The 22,631-nt window shown below is 40.5% G+C and overlaps 1 protein-coding gene across 2 annotated transcripts; it reads right to left on the reverse strand.

Moving 5' to 3' along the window:
• Positions 1-1,800: 1,800 nt before the first annotated feature.
• Prr11 (proline rich 11) lies at positions 1,801-22,393 on the reverse strand. Of its 2 annotated transcripts, none has more exons than XM_027426345.2 (10): positions 22,260-22,393; positions 18,209-18,341; positions 15,255-15,405; positions 14,901-15,023; positions 12,020-12,289; positions 10,266-10,364; positions 8,684-8,799; positions 7,649-7,708; positions 7,465-7,561; positions 1,801-5,153 (listed from the first exon to the last, which is right to left on the reverse strand). In XM_027426345.2, the coding sequence occupies exons 1-10, from the start codon at positions 22,351-22,353 to the stop codon at positions 5,085-5,087; spliced, it is 1,212 nt and encodes a 403-aa protein (XP_027282146.1). In that variant the 5' UTR covers positions 22,354-22,393; the 3' UTR covers positions 1,801-5,084. The 2 variants fall into 2 exon arrangements, with proteins under 2 accessions (XP_027282146.1, XP_027282147.1); XM_027426346.2 differs by having other exon boundaries at positions 22,176-22,314.
• Between the last annotated feature and the right edge of the window lie 238 nt (positions 22,394-22,631).

Genomic DNA, 22,631 nt, shown 5'->3' on the forward strand with positions numbered 1-22,631 from the left:
AGATAACTTGCTGCTTATGCAGAGGACCAGGTTCAGTTCCCGGCATTACATCAGGTGGCTCCTAATCACCCTTAGCTCCAGATAAGGATCAGAAACCCTCTCTGGCCTTCCTAGTCACTAGGCATACACATACCTACAAGTAGACACCCATACATGCACATAAAAACACTAAAAATACAAACAAGACAAAAGTTGTCAGTCACTTGGTGGTGGCCCACACATTTAGTCCCAGCACTAGGCAGGTAGAGGCAGGCTGATCTCTATGAGTTTGAGGCTAACCTGATCTACAGAGTGAGTTCCAAGAGAGCCAGGGCCACAGAGTGAAACCCTGTCTAACCAAACCAAACCAAACCAAATAACAAAAGCCAAAAGTTGTCAGACTTGGTGGCAAGCACTTTACCCACTGAGTTATTTCAATGACCCCAATCTTTTTTTTCCATGAGTCCTTGGCTTATACTTTTTAGTTGTTACTGTTTTTTGAGACGTGGTCTCATACAACTCATGCCAGTCTTGAAATTGGTATGTAGCTGAGGATGACATTGAGTTTCTGATTAATCTTCCTATTACAACTTCCTAGAGGTATGCAATATCATTCCTGGCTTTTATTAGATGCTAGAGATCAAATCCAGGGCTTTGTTCATGGTCTACCAACTGAGTTCATCCCAAGCCCCAGTACTTTCCTTTTTTTTTCTTGACAGGGTTTCACTAAGTGGCATGGGCTGGCCTCAAACTTGCAATGTGTACCAAGCTCATTTTAAACTCACAGAGATCCCCTTGCCCCTGCCCCCCCCCCCCCCCCCCCGGCAATGCTGAGATTAAAGGCATGCATTATCATGCCCAGGTCTTCTCTTAAACAAACAAGACAAAACGACTTTTATTTGTTATTGTTATGTGGAGAATCATGTCATACTAACCATGTGGGGGGTCTGCTGTGGAATAAAGACATCAAGCATAGATAATAAATATGAGTTAATTTAAATGTAAGAGTTAGCTAGTAAGCCGAAGATGAAACAGAAGAAAGGGGCGGCCATATGAGCGCCCCTCACTCTTAAACCTTCCCTATGTCACCCTGACACGCCCTCACAGGCGTGGCTACAGTGTGCCCTACAATTCTCCTTTTAGACTAAAAGAGGATTAAAACTTAACAGTGTAAAGTATCCAAAATTAACAATAATAAAGGTGAAATAAAAGAAGATTAAAAAAAAAGGAGTTAGCTAGTAACAAGCCTGAGCTATTAGCCCAGCATTTATAGTGAATATTAAGCCTCTGTGTGGTTACTTGGGAGTGGCTTGCAGGACAGAAACTTTCACCTACAGAGGTCAGAGGACAACACTGTGGAACTGATTCTCTCCATCCGCCTTTACGTGGGATCCAGGAATTAAACTCAGGTCTACCAGGCTTGCTAAGCAATCACCTTTAGCTGCTGAACCATCTCACCAGCCCCTGTCCTTTATGTGCTATAGTTCTTTTTCTTTTTGTTTTGTTTTATTTTGTTTTTCAAGGTAGGGTTTCTTTGTGTAGCCCTGGCTGTTTTGGAACTCGTGATGAAGACCAGGCTGGCCTTGAACTCACAGAGCTCCAACAGCCTCTGCCTCCCCAGTGCTGGTATTAAAGTAGTGTGTGCCACCACTACTAAAGTCAAAATTATTTTTTTTAAGTTTAAAATGTTATGTGAAGGTTTGTGACTTTAATTCCAGCACTCCAGAGGCAGAAGCAGGTAAATCTTTGTGAATAAGGAGCTCCAAGCCAGTCAAGGCTACATAGTGAGACCCAGTCTCAAAACAAGCAAAACAACATAAATACTGGGAGCATATAAGCAGTAGTTTAATGAAATTATACAACATGCAGAGTACTCAGATGGTTACAATGAAAACGCATATAAATTCTAAAATAAAAATTAGTAAACAATTTAAAGTAGGGTACATTTTAACACTGATACAACAGCAATAGCAGCTTCGTAAATGTTTTGCCTATAAAACTTCTATTTTTTGAGACAGGTTCTCACCAAGTCGCTCAGGCTGACTGCTGGCCTTGAACTGACATTTCCCTCCATCTCAGTCTTCCAAGTAGCTGGGACAAATGTCAGAAGCCACTATGTCCAGCCTAGCTTTTTTTTTTTTTTTTTTTTAATTAAGTGAACCTTCTATGTCATAGGAATGATTATGTTATTTCAGTTACAATGGTAAAATGTATATTGGTTTATTAATATTGTAAACATTACAAGTGCCCCACAAAATACCATTCTATTATGAATCCTTTATTTTCAGTGATATTTCCCTTATTTTTATATAATATCAAACTAGCTAACATATTTCCAAAAAGTTCTGCTGGACTTAGTGGTACATGCCTTAATCCCAGCATTCAATAAGTAGAGGATCAAAAGTTCCAGGACATCCTAGCTAAATAGTTCTGAGACAGAGTTAGCTACATGAAAACCTGTTTCAGCAAACAACAAACAAACAAACATACAACCGTCTAGCAGGTTCTAGATATATTATGTTTTCTGTATTATAAACATAAATGTAGATCTCATAAACAGGACCGCCTCAAGGTGCTAAACTCTGTCCCCAAGACTACTTTCTAGTCTGGTGACTTTCTGACAACATGATTTGGCATCTCAAAGTACTGTCATTTGATGGCAATACAGGGATTTGACCTGGAGCTATAACTCAGTGATAGGGTTTCTTACCTACCATGTGCAAGGCCCTGGTTCAATCCTCAGAACCAAAAAAATAAATAAATAAAAAATAAAAAAATAAACAAACCCTGCAGGAATTTTTAGGGGACCATGAAATTACCTTTTGAGGTATAGTGAACTGGAAGATTAAAATTTTAAGGCTGTTATCTGTGTGACTGCTTCCTATCAGACTAGAAAGTTCAGTGAATATCTGAAATCTTTGGGGTTTTTTGTTTTGTTTTGTTTTTAATGTATAAGGAGGCCATTACCTTGAGTTTTTTTTAGATTTATATTTAGATTTATTATTTATATAATTAACTATTAAGTTACTCTTCTAGTTGCTGTGATGAAATAACTGAAAATATCAATTTAAGGAGGGAAGGTTTTGTTTGGTTTATAGTTCCACCATTCACTACACATGGAGAGAGGGGACCAAGATAGCAGGAGCCTGAAGCAGCAGGTCACATTGAATGCACAGTGAAGAAGATTTCAACTTAGGGGATGGTGCTACCCACAGAGTGTAGGTTAGCCCATCTCAATTAGCCTAATCCAGATAATGTTTGAGAAAGCCCATCTCGAAGGTGATTACAGACAACCAGAAATAGACAACTGAGATTAACATCGTGTGTGTGTGTGTGTGTGTGTGTGTGTGTGTGTGTTAGTACTAGGCATTAAACCCAGGGCCATGAACATTCTAGACAAGTACTATATTCCTGAACTCCCTGCAAAGACCTAAATACATTTTTTTTAAATGTAAGTGTTCCTTGTTCACTATTAAGGAGATATTTCTGAAATTCAAATTTAATAGAGTATCTTATATTCTTATTTCCTAAATCTGGCAACTCTAGACTGGCAAGAATGAATGAAGTCCAGTGAAAGATATAACACTACTGCCAGAGAATACACAGGCTGATGAGGAACAGGAAACGGGCTTCTTTATAAAACTGCCATGGACCACAGAGAATCCTTGGCAAGGCATTCTGGAAAACAGAAGCTTCATGCTGAAATCATGAAAATTGTATTTGACCCCAGGAAAATGGACAGCAGACATAAATAGTAAGGGATACCAGGCTGAGGGTGTGACTCAGGGTGCATGTACTTAGCATGTGTGAAGCCCTTGGGTCCAGCCCAAAAAAAAGAAGGAAGAAGGAGGAGGAAGAAGGAGGAGGAGGAGGAGGAAGAAGAAGAAGAAGAAGAAGAAGAAGAAGAAGAAGAAGAAGAAGAAGAAGAAGTCTCAGTAACCAGAAAAAACAACCTACCAAAGTTGCTAAGTCATTTTAGCAGTATGCAATTACCTTCTAGCCAGATGTGGTGGCTCACACCTGTAGTCCCAGAATGTCCATCCTGGGCTATAACATAAGACTCTATTTCAAGCAAACACAGGGTCTGTTTGAAATTTTCAGGTCACATTGATTTTTGTTTTGTTTTTCTCTAAATTACTTGTTTATTTTAAGACAGGATCTCACTGTATAGTTCTGGTTGATCTGGAACTTGCTATATAGATCAGACTGGCTTCAAACTCCCAGAGAGATCTTTGGGCTTCTGCCTTCTAAGTGCCGGGATTGAATGCATGTGTCACCACGCCCAATTAGAGAGTCTTATTTTATGGATCAAGTTTGTAGCAATGGATGAATCAGCCTGAGAGGAACAGGAACCAGGCTATGCTCTTTATTTTCTTTTCAAAATTTTGTATTTTTAGTTACATGTTTTTGTGTATCTGTACATATGAGTGCAGGTACCCATCTAGGCCAGAAGAGGGCAGTGAATTTCCTGGATCTGGAACTATAGACATCTGTAAGCCACTTGAAGTGAGTGCTAGAACCAGAACTTGCGTCCTCTGCAAAAGAAGCAAGTGCTCTTAACTCCTGAGCCATTTTCTCTAGTATCCACACTATTTTCTTAATGTCATAACTATATTTATATAAAAGCTAGTTATACCATTAGTATTTTTAACATATTTATTATTTTGTGTGTGTGTGTGTGTGTGTGTGCATGTGGAGGTCAGAGGACAACGGGTGGAAGTCAGTCCTTTCTTCCCTCCATTTGTGTCCTGGGAACTGAACTTGGGCCATGAAGCTTGGTGGCAAGTGCCTTTATCCATTGAACCGTATCACCAGCCCCTGTGGAATTAAATCTGAACAGCCACTCTAACCGAAAATGGGTAATTCCAGGATAAACATTTTCTTTGCAGACTGCATCTTCCCATCTGGTTCCCTTACCATCACGACCATCAGAAAATATCTAAATGCTCTCATTATGCCACAGTTTGTGTAGGTTCCATACATACTCACTCTGATTCTTCAAGTAGAATTACATTCGTAGAGCTATACATATTTTAGTACATTAAAATTGAGGGGTTTGATCAGTCATTGTATGGATCCCTCCACAGAGTCAGGCAGAGTCGGCCTCAGTTTTGTTCATCAAAGCTGCTTGTAGAAAGTGGCAGAGACTGAGTAGGGCTTTGAGGGTGAGCCAGCTACAACAAAGAAAGTCACAGTTATAACATGAGTGATGTCCCCATGACCAACTCAGGTCTTCTTCCTCATTAACAAAGCCTTGATGCTCTTTGCAAGGCATCACTGCAGTCCTTGTTACCTCCTCAGCTTTCCTGATACAAGCAGAAGCTGACAAACCCCTTGTCCTTGGTCTTTCTCTTTTGGCCTGAGATTTGAATATATGTCTACAGGAATCACTGCCATTGTGCACCATAAGGATAAAAGCCATGCATTACGAATGGAAGAGATTGTGAAATGGTGGCTCATGTCTGGAATCCCAATACTTGGCAGTCTGAGGCTGGACTACATAGTGAGATTCTGGCTCAAAACCAAAACCAAACAACCAACCAAACAACAGTAAAGGACTAAAGAGCAGGAAGGACATGATAAAACAGCTGCACTAGCTGTGGACTTCCTATTTCCCAAAGGAATGTTCAGCTGAGAAATGAATTCCAGCCGGGGTCAGCCAGAGTTATAAGACTGGCTAAGAAAAAAAAACAAAAAAAACAAAAAAAGAAAATGAATTACAGTGGTTGGAGATTTAGTTCAAAGTAAAGTCCTTGCTGAGCAATTGTAAGGTCCTCAGCTTGAAAAAGGAAAAAAAAAAAAAAAAAAAAAGCTGAGGAGTGGAGACACATGCCTTTAATCCCAGTGCTCGGAGGTGGAGATAGGCGGATCTCTGTGAATTTGAGGCCAGCCTGGTCTCCGGACCAGGGCTACACAAAGAAATCCTGTGTCGACAAACAAAACAAAACAAAACAAAACAAAACAAAACAAAACAAAAAGACAAACTTCCAAGAAAAATTAGTTCATTCTTGGGGGTAGGGGTATATTTATAGCTATCCACCTGCCCAACACCCAGCTATTATGTGTGTGTGTGTGTGTGTGTGTGTGTGTGTGTGTGTGTGTGTATGAAATGATATTTTGATTAAGCCCCTCTGTGGTCAAATCAGTGTCACCTGTGGCTGGGCACAAACTCTAGGTAGACTTGCTTTACAGTTAATGGAAGCATAAGGGCTGAGTGGGAAAAATTGTTCTTTAACAATTTTACTACATTTCTTCCTACTAAGTGGATTTTTGGTAACACAACATATGGCAAAATTTCATATGTGATTTTGCTGTTGTACAACATGTGGGTTTATTATTATTATTATTATATTTTCATGCGTTTCTATGGTTCCTGGTACACAGTACTAGCTATTGTGTGGGGGCAAGGGCAACAAGGGTCCTATTGTTAACAGAGAAAGGAAGTGGCAAAGGCCTTCTGTGAGGCCTCTTCCCTTTATCTCAGGAGTCTGTGGTACTTCTGCCCACCGGAAGAAGGAACCACGGTGTTCAAAGCCACAAAGGCCAGCAACCAAGTCCCAGCATCCCAGCAGGGGAGGCAGGAGATGGCTTCTCTTTGGAGCCAGAAATACAGGAAATCAGGAATACTAAGACAAAAAGGTGTGGAAATGAGATCAGGACCAACCACTCTTCTTGTTTTTTCATGGGGCTCATCAAGCAGGAGATGATGGAGAAAGCTGTCCAATGGTTTCCTGTTAACAGCGCACAGCACAGCCAGACTCACATTTCCATCCTGTCTGTCACCTATCAAGCTCCCGCTCTAGAGACACCACATTGTCACTTTTCAGTTTGTCATATAGGCCATTATGCCTCTCAGTATGGGACACTTACACATACATGCTGTTCTTTTGTTGCCTAGATTTCTCCTCTCTTGACATTTATGATAGGATAACCCTTTCCTTGTTAATTCCTATTCATTCTTTTTTTTTGGGGGGGGGGGGTTGAGACAGGGTTTCTCAGTGGCTTTGAGGCTGTCCTGGAACTAGCTCTTGTAGACCAGGCTGGGCTGGAACTCTGACATCCACCTGCTTCGGCCTCCTGAGTGCTGGGATTAAAGTTGTTGTGACACTACCACCCGGCAAACAATATGCACTGCTAACCACTGAGCCACCTCTCTGGCCCCTATTATTATTAATTATTATTTTTACTAAGATAGTTATTTTAGGTAGTGGGGCATGCCTATTATTCTAAAATTAGGTAAGTTGAGTCAGGAAGATTATATACTTGACATCAGTCTGGTGGGGGTACATAGTGGGACCCTCTTTCAAAATATATAAAAAATATTTTAGACTGTGATTCTAAATAAATTAGCTTATTTTCTCTCCCTCCTTCCCTCCAGTGCTTGGCACTGAGCCAGGCCCTCATGCATGCTGGGCTACACTCTCAGCACTTACATAAATTATTGTTCAGGACTTAGTTTGGGTTTCAGGTTTTCCACAGACTTACCTGAAACTTTCTCCTTAAGGCCCGAGTCATGACTGGAGTCAGTCCAGTTCCTGTTTCCATATTTTCTTTATTGGTGAGAGGGGTTCCACCTGGGCTCCTATAAAAGTGCAAAAAAAGATCAGAGCTGTGTTTTATCCCCATTTTTTGAGCTGACTTGGAAAGTATAGGGATAAGAGACTGTTACCTGTCTACATTGACTTTTCTCAGCAGCTTCCGCAGATCTAGTTGGCTTTTACCCGGAGTACTGAGGATAAAGACATAAAAATAAAACTCTCCAGATTTCACCACTTTTCCAAAAACAGGTCAATTTTATAGGCAAGTTCCTAGAAAGTTGTTCTTTTTGTCACACTAAGAAAACAGAAGCTGGGTAGTGGTGGCACATGCCTTTAATCCCAGCGCTTGGGAGGCAGAGGCAGGCAGATCTCTGTGAGTTCAAGGCCAGCCTGGTCTATAAAATGAGTTCCAAGTCAGTCATGGTTACATAGTAAAACCCTTATCTTTAAAAAAAAAAGAAGAAAGAAAGAAAGGGAAGCAGAAAGAAAGAAAGAAAGAAAGAAAGAAAGAAAGAAAGAAAGAAAGAAAGAAAGAAAGAACAGATAGAGTCCATGATGCAGAAAATGCATGGCAGCGGGTGCATAGGACTCTGGTTACACTGTACCCATAGTTGGGAGTCAGAGAGATTGACAAAATCTAAGACCAAAAAATGTGTGTGTGTGTGTGTGTGTGTGTGTGTGTGTGTGTGTGTGTGTGTGTGTGTGTGTGTGTGTGTGTGTATCTTTGTGCCATAGTTCACGAGTGAAGGCCAGAGAATAACTTTTAGATTTGGTTCTATGTACCTCATAGGCTTATGCAGCAAGGGTCTTTACCCACTGGAACATCTCCCTGGCCCCATTTGGGGCCATTTTTAACTTTTTGTTTTGTGTTGTTGTTTGTTTGTCTCAAGACAGGATCTCACTATGTAGCTCTTGCTGTCCTGGAGCTTGTCATGTGACCCATGCTGCATAAGCCTGACAGCGATGTGGGAACCCATGTGAGGTGAATGAAAGACCAGATCCACAGTGCTGTCTTCTGACCTCCATACAGGGGCAGTGGCATGAGGGCATGGTCCCCTACCCCAGCATGCACATACAATAATAAATTACATTTAAATCTTACAAAGAAGCAGAAGAAAATCAGCATTTTAAGTAGCGGTAGAGCATAATAAGGTGCAATTCCTTACATTAAGACATTTTTAACTCGTGTTGCTAACACCCTGGAGTTGGGTTTCAGAGTGACACGCTGCAGGTCAGAGATAGTGACTAGTGGATTCCGTTCCTCTGGTGGTGGTGGTGAAAGCTTTAATTACAAAAGGAGACATTAATGAGACATGTTAAAATATCACTCTAATGTAAACATGCCAAAACTACCAGAGTATACATTTTCCATGATTCAATTCTTTTGAGACAAGTTTTTCTCTGTGTGTAGCTTTGGAGGCTGTCCTGGCACTCGCTCTGTAGACCAGGCTGGTCTTGAACTCACAGAGATCCGCCTGCTTCTGCCTCCCAAGTGCTGGGATTAAAGGTTTGCACCGCCACCACCTGGTCATGATTCAATTCTTTATTTCAAAGGGTCAAAGGCTCCCTCTCTCTCACTCCCTCATCTCTCTGGGGTTTTACTAGATAGAATCTCATTAGTTTGAGCAGGCTGGCATGGCACTTACTATGGTGTGACCTGGAATTAAAAAAAAAAAATCCTCCTGCCTCGGTCTAAGTGCTAAGATTACAGGTCACAAAAAAAAAAAAAAAAAAAAAAAAAAAAAATTACAGGTTACTACACCTATCTAGTATGTTTCTATCAATAGTATGTTTCTCAGGCAAGCCTCTTGACTTCATGAGTACCTAAGGGTGACTTTGAACTCCTAATTCTTTGTCATCACCTCCCAAGTGCTAAGATCATTCAAGTACAACATTGTGTCCATCTTAAATGTAATATATGTATGGGTGTATATGATGGATGTGTGTATACATGTTCTTATGGTCAGGGGTCAATGCCAGGCATCTTTATTATCACTCATTATCATATTGAGAAAGGGTCTTTTACTAAACCTGGAGCTCACTGATTGGTTAACTCTGTTAGCCAGTAAGTTTCCACCTCTCCTGACCTGACTGTTTCCACCTCTCCAGTGCTAGGAGTGCAGGTGGAGCTGCTTTTTTTTTTTTAACATGGGTGTGGGGCTCTAAACTTAGGCCCTCATGCTTGGATGGCAAGCACTTTACCAAATGAGCCATCTCTTCAGCCTGTTTTTTTGTTTGTTTGTTTCTTTTAAAGATTGGAGATTGAACCCCAAATACTCTGTCATTGAACTGTTTACCCAGCACCAACAGAATGACTTCTATACATAAGGTTTACCATATTTTCCCAAAGGAACAACCAGGTTAAAAATTAAGGCATGACACTGTGTTTAGGTATGATGTATTCAAGAATTTAAAGCTGGCCTGGGTTAAGTAGCAAGAAAAACATACCTGTGAGCTTGGGAGACACCATAGTAGGTGCAGTGTTTACAGTGTTAATCCCAGCCCTGAGGAGGCAGAGGCAGGTGGATCTCTGTGAGTCTGAGGCCATCCTGGTTTACTCAGTGAGGACCAGGACAGCCAGGGCTACATAAACAAATAGATAAAAATAAGGTGGAAAGCAATGGAGGAAGACACCCCATATTAACCTCTGGCCTCCATATACTAGAAAACACACAAACATAACACACACACAAAACAGCCCCTGCCCCCAAAGGAAGAAGGCCTTGTGCATACGAAGTAACATCTTACCTTTTTCCTTTCTTCAATATTCTGTGTTTTTTTTAATTTTACAGTGAGTAGATCTTTAACTGTTATATGCATGGGTCCATCTTTCTTTAATGGTTCCGTCTTAAAATACACAGAGAGGTTAGAATTAAAACTGGCATCAGGACATCTAGTGAAATCCAAATCCAAGTTTACTTTGTAAAGATTCAGAGTTGAAAGTTCACTTGTTATTGTTATTGATTTGTTTTTATTTTTTGCTTTTCCTCTGCCATTATTTTTGAAACTGGGTATTGCTATGTAGTCCTGGCTGCCTTAGTACTCCATATATAGCTTAAATGGGCCTTAAACTCATGGCAATCCTTTTGTCTCAGCTTCCAAATGCTGGGATTATAGGAATGTATCACCACACCCTTCTAAAGGTAACTCTTATTTTACTTTTTTTTTTTTTCTTTGAGACAGGGTTTCTCTGTGTAGCTTTGGAACCTATTCTTAGCACTTGCTTGGGAGGCAGAGGCCAGCCTAGTATACAGAACATGTTCCAGGACAGGCTCCAAAGCTACAGAGAAACCCTGTCTCAAAAAATAAAACAAAACAAACATTTTTATTTGGAGCTGGAGAGATGGCTCAGTGGTTAAAGAGTAATTGCAGAAGACCTGAGTTCTGCTCCCAGCACCCATGCATGACACACAACCATCTATAACTCCAGCTACAGGGGATCCAACACCTTTTTCTGACCTTTTCAGGCACTAGGCATGTGCATGGTACACAGACATACAAGCAGGCAAAACACCCATTCACATAAGATAAAATAATTTTAAAATTAAAAAAGCTACATATTTTAATGTATATTCATGTTCGGACTGCATTCTTTGTATGTGTACCAGGTGTATGTTTGGTGCTCTTGGAAGTCTACAAGAGAATGTCAAATCTCCTGGAACTAGAGTGATAGATAGTTGTGTCCTACCATACAGTCTTCTGCAAGAGCAGCTGAGTGTTCTTAACTGCTCAGCCTCTCTCCAGCTCTTCTGTACCAGAATTTTCTTTGTTATGTTTGTTTTGAGACTGGTCTCAAACGCCTAATAAATTCGCTATATAACCAAGGATGATCTTGAATTCCAGATCCTGCTACTTCTACTTCCCAAGTGCTAGGATTAGATATATGTTCTAGCCTTGGGAATAAAGCTTTCAAAAAGTACAATAATTGGAGCAAGGTTAGTGTCCTGTCTTTATGTATAATTCATATGTGTGTATATGTATATTTTGTGGTCCACAGTCCAAGCTCCTCAAAAGCTGAAACAAAAGATCGCAATTTAGAGGCTAGCCTGTGCTACATAGTGAGTTCTAGGTCAGTCAGGGCTACAAATGAAGATCAAGTCTCAGGGAACAAATAAACAAAAACTGCTAACCACAAAAGCCTAAAACAAAACAAAGGAACAACAACAAGAAAACCCCAATAATTACACTGGTGTGACATACAGCCGTAATGCCAGCTACTCAAAGGCTAAAGCAGAAGGATTGTTTGAGCCTACCAGTTCAAGGCCATCTTGGGCAACATAATGATACTATATCTAAAACCAAAATCAAGCTCCACCCCCCCAAAAAAAAACTCAGCAAAAAAATGTATAACTAAAATAAGAATAATTAACAAAATTAAGATAATAGACTCAGAACAAAATATAGCCTTCATATCTAGGCTTTTGGCTGAACTTTCAAAGACCACTTGCATTGGTCCTGTATTAGAGTCTAGCTAAAATACATCGTTACTGATCATTTCTTACCTGAAGTGCTTTAGTTGAACCAGATTTTCTGAGCAGCAATGGTGCTAGGGGTGGTGGAGGTGGAGGAAGAGGAGGGGGAGGGGGAGGAGGAGGAGGGGGAGGAGGAGGAGGAGGAGGTGGAGGATGGCTGGCTGGCTGTGGCAGTGTGGGAGGAAGTACAGTTGGGGATTCTCCATGGGTTGTTGGAGCACAGGCTGGCACGTTCGTAAGCTTATTGCTCTTGCCACATGTATGACAACAGCTTGAATAAGAGGAATTTTCTGAGATAGTCTGGAAGATAGCATATATGACAAACCAACAATAGATTAATTTGGTGGTATGTGTTTAGGTTCTTTCTCTTTTTTCTTTTTTCTTTCTTTCTTTTTTTTTTTTTTTTTTTTTGAGACATTTCACACTCTGGCTCAGGATGGCCTGGAACTTACTCAGGCTGACCTTAAACTCAAGTTAAACTGTTTGCCCAGCCATCTGGGCATTAGGATTACAGAAATGCATGACCACTGCTGTCAATAACAAATTTACTTCAATAATTCCATTGTTTATTGGGCTAGAGAGAAATTTGGCAATTACAAGTTTGCAGCTCTTGCAAAGGACTTCTGTTAGTTCCCAGAACAAATGGGGCGGCTCACAGCAGTCTAATTCCAGTTCCAGGAGACCCGATGCCCTCTTCTGGCCACCATACCCAACCACACCCAACCATCTGGCCCAACCACACCCAGGCTTTGTTTTGTTTTGTTGTTCTTGTTTCCAGCGGTGAGGATCACACTCACACACTGGAATATTATGTGTGTAATAATTTGTATGTATGTTCCTATATATGAAAGTTAGTATCATGAATATCTGTATCTATATAATCTCATAGGATACTTCTATTGACTTAATGAGCTACTTAGCTGATTAGCTATTTTCTTATGAGGATCTTGCTAATTAGCAAGTCTGGCCTTGAACTCCTAGGCTCAGGTGATCTTTTTGCTTCAGCTTCCCTAGTGAATGGGACTATAGGCACATATCCAAGGCCCAACTGAAAAAGTATCACATTACATATTTTAACTATACATGTAGCATCCTATAGAATCCTAACACCATCTCTTTCTATATCTCTATATTTAACTTATTTAATGGCTTGTTCTTTTTGTTTGGGTTTTTGAGACAGTCTCATTCTCTAGCTCAGAGTGGCCTGGAATTCACTGTGTAGTCTCTGCCAGGCAATCTTCATGCCTCAGCCATGGATTACCACACCTAAAAAAAAGTGTTGTCATTGACTGCAGGGGGATTCTCAGTGTCCTTCTGCTTTTCTGCTGCTTTCTGCTAGGCTGAGGATTGAACATAGGATATTGTACATGCTACCACTTAACTGCACCCCCAGGCTCATAAATGTTACATTTGCACACTCATCACACTTTAGTATTTATTATTTGCAAACTCTCCTTTCCCTCACATTAGGCATTGAGGAGTCCACATGGCAGGCAAATGCTTTACCATTGAACTATATCCCCAGCTAAAAGTAATTTTTGTGAGACAGGGTCTCATGTATTGAGGCTGGCCTTAAAATCCCTATGTTGTTGGGGATGACCTTACTTTCAATTTTTCATCCTTTACTTCCTAAATGCTAAGATTACAGGTGTATACCACCATGGCTGATTCATGTAGTACAGGGGTCTCCTGCATGCTAGTTGAGCACTCTACCAACTGAGCCTAACTCTTGCTACTTTTTTTTTTTTTACAGGGTTTCTCTGTGTAGTTTTGGAGTCTATACTCTTGCTACTTTCTGTTGAAAACAGAAGTTGTTTTTCCTTTTTTTTAAGATTTTATTTATTTATTATGTATATAACATTCTGCTTCCATGTATATCTGCACACCAGAAGAGGGCACCAGATCTCATAACGGATGGTTGTGAGTCACCATGTGGTTGTTGGGAATTGAACTCAGGACCTCTGGAAGAGCAGTCAGTGCTCTTAACCTCTGAGCCATCTCTCCAGCCCCACAAAAGAGTTTTTAAAAATGTATTCATTCTATGTTATATATGAATGTATGCACTGAGTGTGTAAATGCCTTCAATGTTCAGAAGAAGGCATCAGATTCCCTGGAACTAGAGTTACAGGCAGTTATGAACCATCCACCGTGGGTGGGTACTGGGAATTAAACCTGGGTAATCTGCAAGGGCAGATTACCACAGAGCCATTTCTCCACTGCCTCCAGCCCCAGCCGAAAATTTTGTAGCTACTTCCTTTACCATTCCTCATAAAAGTTATATTAATTTATGTTCTTTTCAATAATGTAAGAAAGTTTTCCAGATCTTTAGTTGTTTGTTTGTTTGCTTGTTTGTTTGTTTGCCATTCTGATTAAGTTAAAAGTTGCTCATTAAAATTGCTTTTATACTTCTATTATGTTTGTGTGGCCGAGACAATTAATTGTTCCCAATAAACATTTAAAAATAGTTTTTGATTTTAATTATGTGGTTGTGTGTATAAGTGCACACATGAGTACAGGTGCCTATGGAGGCCAGAGGGGTTAGATCTCTTGAAGTTGGAGTTACAAGAAGTTACAAGACTCCCATTGTAGGTTTGAGGAACCAAACTTGATGCTCTGCATGAGCAGTACATGCTCTTAACTGGGAGTCATCTCTCCAGAGCCCCCATTATAGTTTTGCCTTCTTCCTTTGCAAAACGAAGTCTTTCTGCCTGACATTTGAGGGAATAACCAAACCCATATCTTTTTTTCTTTTTTCTTTTTTTTCCAGGGCTGAGGACTGAACCCACTGAGCTAAATCCCCAACCCACTATTTTGTTTTGTTTTGTTTTCCAAACCCATATCTAGAGTGTTTTCCTATTATAATAATCTTTTCAGACAAAATCTCTGCATTTGTCTGTTCAGCAATACCAACCTTCAGTGTTTCTTGGAGACTGCATAATTCACTTTTCAAAGCACAAAATTGTTGTTTTAGACTGTGAAGTTCTCTGTGGTAGACTCGGGAAGGGAAGATGGCATCTTTCAATACTTCTAAACTCTGAAATTCATAAATAAACAAGCCTGAATCGAATGAGCAGCATACTAAGAAAAGTGGTGTCACATATGTCTCATATAAGCAAAGATAGGTGTAATCTCACAACGTAATCCTATTCAAGCTTAGCCACAGGCATATTTCTAAACTCAGGAACCATACAAGGACATGAATACTAATTACGGCAGAATAAAAACAAAAACTACATTGCTGAGAACAGGTTTATGAAATCTATACCTGAGCCACACAGGTCTGACAGCAACTGTACATGTACCACACTCTATTTGTCCAAAGATTTATTGCGTCTTTGATGTTAGGAAATCTGAAGTTCCAAGAGTGTTTTAGCCAGTTTCTGCTTTGGGGTGTATCAGTTGAGGAAGTAACCACTCTGTGGAAGAAACATTAAACAAAACAAATAAAAAAACTGTAGGTCTTGACTGGGCATGGTGGTGCACACTCAGAAACCAGAGGCAGAGGATGGATATAAGATCAAAGCAAGCTTGTTCTACATAGTGAGTTCCAGCCCCGTCAGAACAATATAGTAAGACCCTGTCTCAAAAAGAAAGAAAGGACGTCCTCTCTGGTTAAGAGCACTGACTGCTTTTCCAGAGGACCCAGGTTCAATTCCCAGCATCCACATGGCAGCTCACAACTGTCCATAACTCCTGTTCCAGGGGATCTAATAACCTCATAAAGACATTCATTCATGCAGGCAAAACACCAATGTACATAAAATAAATAATTTTAAAAAAGTTTAAAAAAAAAAAAAGGTGGATCTCTGCAAGTTCTAGGCCAACCAGGTCTACATGGTGAGACTCAAAAAACAAAACACTACCCCCCAACCCAATCAAACCTAGGTCAGACTAAATGCCTTTAATTAAGTAATTAGTTGGGTCTATTTTTATTTATTTATTTATTTATTTATTTATTTACTTTGGTTTTTTGAAACAGGGTTTCTCTGTGTAGCTTTGGAGCCTATCCTGGCACTCGCTCTGGAGAGCAGGCTGGCCTTAAACTCACAGAGATCCGCCTGCCTCAGCCTCCCGAGTGCTGGGATTAAAGGCGTGCACTACCAACGCCTGGCAATTATTTGGGTTTATTTATTTTAAATTAAATGAATTATTTTTTGGTGCTGGGAGTGAATCCAAGGGTACGTGCTAAGCATATATTGTAGCAATGAGCTATACCTCCTGTCACAAATAGCTAGTTTATATTATGACTCAGGACCAGGAACTGACTGATTGACTAAATGATTTTCTGTTACTTTTTTTGAGACAGGGTCTCATTCTGTTCTGACTGCCCTAGAACTGGCTATGTTGAGCAGACTTGCCGTGCAATTACACCAGTTCTCTCTCTTCTGTTTCCTGAATGCTGGGATTTCAGGTGTGTGCTAAACATAGCTTTATTTATTTTTTAGATTAAAAAAAACCCAAATTTATGTGTCCATATGCTGCATCTGTGTGACTGTGTACTGTGTGCTGTGTGCCTTCAGAGGCCAGAGATGTCTGTTAGAGTTGCAGGCAGTTGTGAGCTGGCTCATTTGAGTGCTGGGAATCAAACTGGGGTATTAAGTGCTCTTAGCCACTGAGCCAGCTCTCCAGCCTATGTATTTATTTTTTGAGGTAGGGTCTACTTGCCATTATGTCCATGTGTTGGGTATATAGGTATGAGCTACAAAGTCTAACTCTTATTTATTTATTTATTTATTTATCTATTTATCTATTTATTTATTTATTTAAGAGGGGTTAGAGTTAAGGGTATATAGCTCAGCAGTCTTTTGTTGTTGTTTGCTTTTTTGTTTGTTTGTTTGTTTTCATGTGTGACACTCAGAGTTTAATCCTTAGAATACCAAAAATAAAATAAAATAAGCTGGATGGAATGGTACATGCCAAGCAACCAGAAGAGAAATGGGAGGAGTTAAAGCAGGAGGATTTCCAAAAACAGAAAGTCAGGATGGGCTACAGTCAGGTCTCCAGAGTAGCTAGGACTGGAGACCAAAATCCTCTTTCAAACAAAACCAACAAAGAAAGATACTATCATCCCACACAGAGAAACCCTCTCTCAACAAAAAATCAAAAAAGAACCAATCATCATCAACAAAAGAAAGTAGAGAGGGAGTCAGAACAACATTAGAGTACACAAAGTGTAAGTTATTAAGAAAACTAGAACCTGGGCTGGACAATGGTGGCCAGTGCCGAGGAGGCAGAGGCAGGTAGATCTCTTTGAGGTCAAGACCAGCCTGGTCTACAAAGTGAATTCCAGGACAGCCAGAGCTACACAGAGAAACCCCATCTCAGAAGAACAAAATAAAAAAAGAAAACCAGCACTTTACAATTCCTGGAACTCAGCTGTTCTTTCAATAGTACATTTAACTTGTGGGTCTCAAGGAATAAATGACCAACCCTACTAGAACTGTGGTTTCATTCTAGTTCTATACCCCTTTCTCATTACTTAGTTGCTAGAATTATACAATTAAAATAAACTGCAAAAGAGAATATAGGTACTTTGGGTTTGAATACAACTCCTGATTCTTGTTTCATTTGAACACATTTTTGGGGGCTGGGGTTCAAGACAGGGTTTCTCTCTGTAACAGCCCTGTTGTCCTGGAACTCACTCTGTAGACCAGGCTGGCCTCAAACTCTCAGAGATCCACCTGCTTCTGCCTCTGGGATTATAAACTCAAGTAATTAGGCTTGGAGGCAAAGGCCCTTTACCTGCTGAACCTTCTTGCTGGCCCTATATACTTTTGTTTTTTTTGAGACAGGGTCTCTCTACAAATTCCTCAGTTGGCCTTAAACTCATAGAGATCTGCCTGCCATTGCCTCCTGAGTGATGCCATTTAAGATTTGTGCCACGATGCTCTGCTCTTTTTTTTTTTTTTTTTTTTTTTTTTTGAGAGAGGGTCTCACTCCATAGTCCAGGCTGGCCTGGAACTCACTATGTAGCTCAAGACAACCTTCAACTCTCATCAATTCTCCTGCCTCATCCTCCTGAGTCTTTGGGTTACTAACAGCATGAGCTACTGTGGCCAGCAATAATTTTGGTATAAGCATATCTCAAATTTTCCATGGGACATACCTAAAAATGATTTATTTGGGGGATGAAATTCAAATTTGACTGGGCGTTCTATATTATCATTGGCTGAACTGGTAACTCTACAAATATTTTTGGTCCTCTCTGTCACACCTTACCTTTCTGGCGTGGGTGGTGGAGGGGGAGGTGTTAATAGCTTAGGCTGAACTCGGGAGGCTTCTTTTTTCTTAAATAATCGTTTGGCTTTGGCTCTTAGCTTTCTTCTTCGCTGTTTGAACTTAGGCATGGTTTCTGTAGAGAAAAAATTGAAGTTAAAAAAATTATGTATATGGTGCTTTGCTGCATATGTGCCTGTCTTTGCACCATTTGCCTGCCTGGTACCTTCTGAGGCCAGAGGAGGGCATCATGTCTCCTGGAAACTGGAGTTACAGATGGCTGTGAGCTGCCATGTGGGTGCTGGGAATTGAACCTAGGTCCTCTAGAAGAGGAGCTAGTGCTCTTAACCCTCAGAGTCATTTTTTTAGTACCTGAAATATATGTTTTATTAAACAATAATATATATATATATATATATAAATATAATGTATAAGCATTCAGTGCATAGTTCAATGATATGATATAGGAACTTTATATATACCCCCATATACATCATCTTGGTTATTTTTGGTTTATTCCAATTTTTTCCCTTCTTCTCCAACCTTGGTTAAGAAATAATTGTAGTTGTGGGCATGGTGGTATGTACCTATTATCCCAGTGCTGGGGGATGGGATTTGAGGCAGAAAGACCCCTGTGAATTGGAGAATACCTTAAGGTGATTCTGTCTCCAAAACAGCTAAAAAATACCTGGGTACAGTGTACACACCTGTAATCTCACTACTTGGAAAGTAGAGGCAGGCATTCAAGGATAGCTTCAGCTACCTAGTGAGTTCAAGGGCAACCAGGGTACATGAGACTCTGTCTCAAAACACCAAAAAAAAAAAAAAAAAACAAAAAAAACAAAAATCAGAGAGAAAAAAGTTAACAGCCTTCACAAGGACGAAAATGTAAACTCATATCCAAAATGTCTCAGGAGAGTCTTCCTTTGAATTTACATTAGTCTCTCACTCCGATTTTGTTGTATTCATTAAGTCAAATGAATTTTTCTTTATTCTCTGAAAACTCTCTATCCCAGCTGGAGATCAAAGCCAAGACATTGCACTTGTCTAAGCAAGTGCTCTACGACTGAGCTAACTGTCCACCTTTTTAAAATAGTCATCTTGAGACAAGATCCTATGCATCCCAGGCTGGCCTTGAAACTCCCTATACAGCAAAGAATGACTCCCGCCTCTACCTGACTGCTGGCATTATCTTGAGACTGGCAATATCAAATTGGCTTATGTAGTGTTGGAAATCCAAGCTGAGGCTTCCTGTACACCAGGAAAACTTTACCAATTGACTATAGTACTTAGAGGTTCCCTTCTTTTTAACAGGAAAATGGCTGTAAAATGGTTTGATATTAAAAAGGTAGGTTTGTGATTCAGAACATATAATGAGTATCTACTAAGATAGGCGGATGTCACAGTGGGAGGGATCATTTATAAAATGCCCCTTAAATGTAGGGTAAATTCTACTTTTACTCTGTTAATCTTTAATCTCCTCAACTGACAAGGAGGATTCTAGTCCCAGTTTTATACAAAAATAAGCTGAGGGTTAGACTAGATATCTGCTTAAAGTAATACAATAACGTATAAAAACACAGACCTGTAACTCTTCAGAGACCATGACTTTTTCTAAGACTACAGGGCAATAGTAATTTAAACAGGCTATATACAATTAGCCAAAAATCAAAGACCTGTTTTAATATTGTTATTTTGAAGCACTTAAGATATTATTTAACATATTTATGCTTTAATGTATATCCTTTTCTGAACAACAAAACAAAACAAAACAAAACAGTCTGGGTTGGTTTGATCTGAAGCTCCAAAAAGGCTTTGCTAGTTTTAGTTGCTGATCCCTGAGGAACAAAGATGTTGATATTTAAGTAGCAAACATGAAAATGGTCTGTCTCAGACTTAGATTTGAATCAGAAACATCAGCCTTTGAAATACACGTTTAAGGCCCCTCCAAGTGGTGGTACATAGGCAGGTAGATCTATGTGAGTTCAAGGCCAAACTGGTCTAATAGCTTCTTCCAGACAGCCGCAGCTATCTAGTGGGATCCTGTGTCTGATAAATTAACATCCATTCCACTTCTGTTCATTTGGTAACCTTTTGTAACTAGCTATTTGCATATACTTCCCAGCATTCAGAATATCAGAATACCTCTTTACTTCCCTTTACAGGGCATTTGTATTGGGAAGTGCCTTAGTATTAGTAGTGTAGTCCCAGAGGCTAACCCTGTGCCAAAGGGTAACAGTGAATGAAGTAAAAGCATTTTATTGGACTAAACACCAGTCAAATTTATAAGCTGCATTTTATTTGTTTATTTTGTTTTTTCGAGACAGGGTTTCTCTGTGGCTTTGGAGGCTGTCCTGCAACTAGCTCATGTAGACCTGAAGCAGGGTCTTGTCATATAACACAAGATGGCCTGGAACCCAAGATCCTCCTGCCTCAGCCTCCTAAATGCTAGGATTATAGGCACACAAAGCATACAAAAATCATGGCTGACCTCAAACTCGATGTAGCCCAGGATGACTTTGAATTCCTGATCTTTCTGCCTTCATCTTCCAAGTGTTAGGATTACAGTTGTGTGATTTCTTACCTGCCTACATTTTATTCACCTTTTTCCTCAGCCTTACAACATAGCAAGCATTACATGTTCTTTTTGTTTCTGCGTTGGTTTTTGTTTGTTTGTTTTTTTCAAGACAGTATTTGTAACAGCTCTGGCTGTCCTGGAACTTGCTTTGTAAACCATACTGGCCTCGAACTCACAGAGATCCACCTGCCTCCCAAGTGCTAAGATAAAAGGTGTGCCTCCCTAGTGCTGGGATTAAAGGCGTCCACCACCACTGCACAGATCATATCTTTATAGTTAAGGGGTGGATCAAAAAAAAAAACTTTCCAAGAATGAAGATTCAACAAATAACAGAAAACAAGAATTACATCGGCGGACCTAGCTCAGTTGGAAGAGTGCTGATCTCACATACAAGAGACCCTTACTTCAAACCCAGTGCCACGTCAGTTGTCGTGTTGGCACACAGCCCTGTAATCCCAGAACCACAGAGGTGGAAGCAGGGGATTCGGCGTTCAGGGTCATCCCTTGCTCCAGCCAATTCCTTGCCAACCTGGGTCACACAAGCCTGCCTCAGAACAATAACTCGTCTTCTGCATGAGTTGACACTGCTGCTTCTGTTAAAACTCCACCAGTTACACGGAAAGTACTCTTTGGCCGGGAACACTTCTAAAGCTGTGGCAGCAGCGGAAATGACAGTTGCCATTTCATCACCAACGTTCTAAAACACATTTTTTACACCCACATAAATCGCCTCTAGTCAACTTAATTTCCATTATCAATTCAGTTGGTTCACCTTGATTACTGCCATTTTCTTATAGTTAATTTTGTTTTATTGTGAAATATTCCGAACCCCCGGTCCTTTCTTGTGTCTTTCTCAGAGTGACCGCAGGTTTTTAGTGTCATCCAGCACATTATTGACATATAGTGAAAGGGAATGGTTTTAAAATCGATGTGGGAAGTAACTCTGCATCAAGGAACATTGTAAAACCTCACCTGTCAAAAAACATTCCTCCACAACCCTAAAAGTGCTGAAGAATCGTTGGGGAGAGCAACTGGAGAGCAAATACATATTCTTATCCAGTAAATTTGGATGAACCCCTATATTGTCAACTAGCGACCAGAGAAGCCAAAGCCGCTAGTCAGTGGGTCCACTTTGAGAAACAAATAGTAACGAAAAAGACCGAGCAAAAGACAATTGCTTCAAAACATATATTGCAGGGTGTTAAATAAAAATGTGGCTCAGATGTCGCCAGCGGAGCTGTTGTCCTGCTGCAAAGCTTTTCTTTTCTACTCCATCTCCCTCCCAGTCTAGCGCAAGACCCACCACCTTCAGGCATAAGAACCCAACCATCAACAGTCGGAGCAATGGAAGACGGGACCAGGTAACAAAGAAAGAATCGTCACTGCACTTACTAGTCTAAAAGCCTGAGTGTTAGACGAAGTTCGGGTCGGAGCCTCTTGCACACCATAAAGAAAAATTCAAAATTAAATCCTCACCAAGGAGCGACCAATCGCAGACGCGGTCTCTGCAGGGCTCGTTGTCCTGAGCGGTTCCAAGCACAGCCTGGATTACGATTGGCTGAGAGCGCATCACACCCTGGCCAATCGGAACTGAGGCGCTTCTGGTATGAATACGGGAAGGCGGGCGAGAAGGGGCGGGGAAGCCGGAGAGAAAAGAAGGTGTGTCACGTCGCCTAGGCCCGCAGTGGAAGCTCTTATGTCATTGGCTGCTGCTGCTTCCGAGTACACCAATCGTAAACTCTTTCCCAAGTATGAAATTGAAAGTGGAGAACAGTAGGCAGCCAATGGGAATGATCACAAATTCAGCAGCCAATCCGCCTACGGCGTTTTGTGTCTTTGTCCAACGGG

This window comes from Cricetulus griseus, chromosome 7, assembly GCF_003668045.3.
Source record: "Cricetulus griseus strain 17A/GY chromosome 7, alternate assembly CriGri-PICRH-1.0, whole genome shotgun sequence".
NCBI lineage: Eukaryota > Metazoa > Chordata > Mammalia > Rodentia > Cricetidae > Cricetulus > Cricetulus griseus.

Excerpts from the sequence above, each read along its gene's own strand:
- Prr11 (XM_027426345.2), bottom strand. The coding sequence starts at position 22,353 with ATGCGCTCTCAGCCAATCGTAATCCAGGCTGTGCTTGGAACCGCTCAG. Across the intron at positions 7,709-8,683 it reads CGAGTTAAAAATGTCTTAAT|TACTCCGGGTAAAAGCCAAC; the intron begins GTAAGGAATTGC and ends CTTTATCCTCAG. Across the intron at positions 7,562-7,648 it reads AGAAAAGTCAATGTAGACAG|GAGCCCAGGTGGAACCCCTC; the intron begins GTAACAGTCTCT and ends GCACTTTTATAG.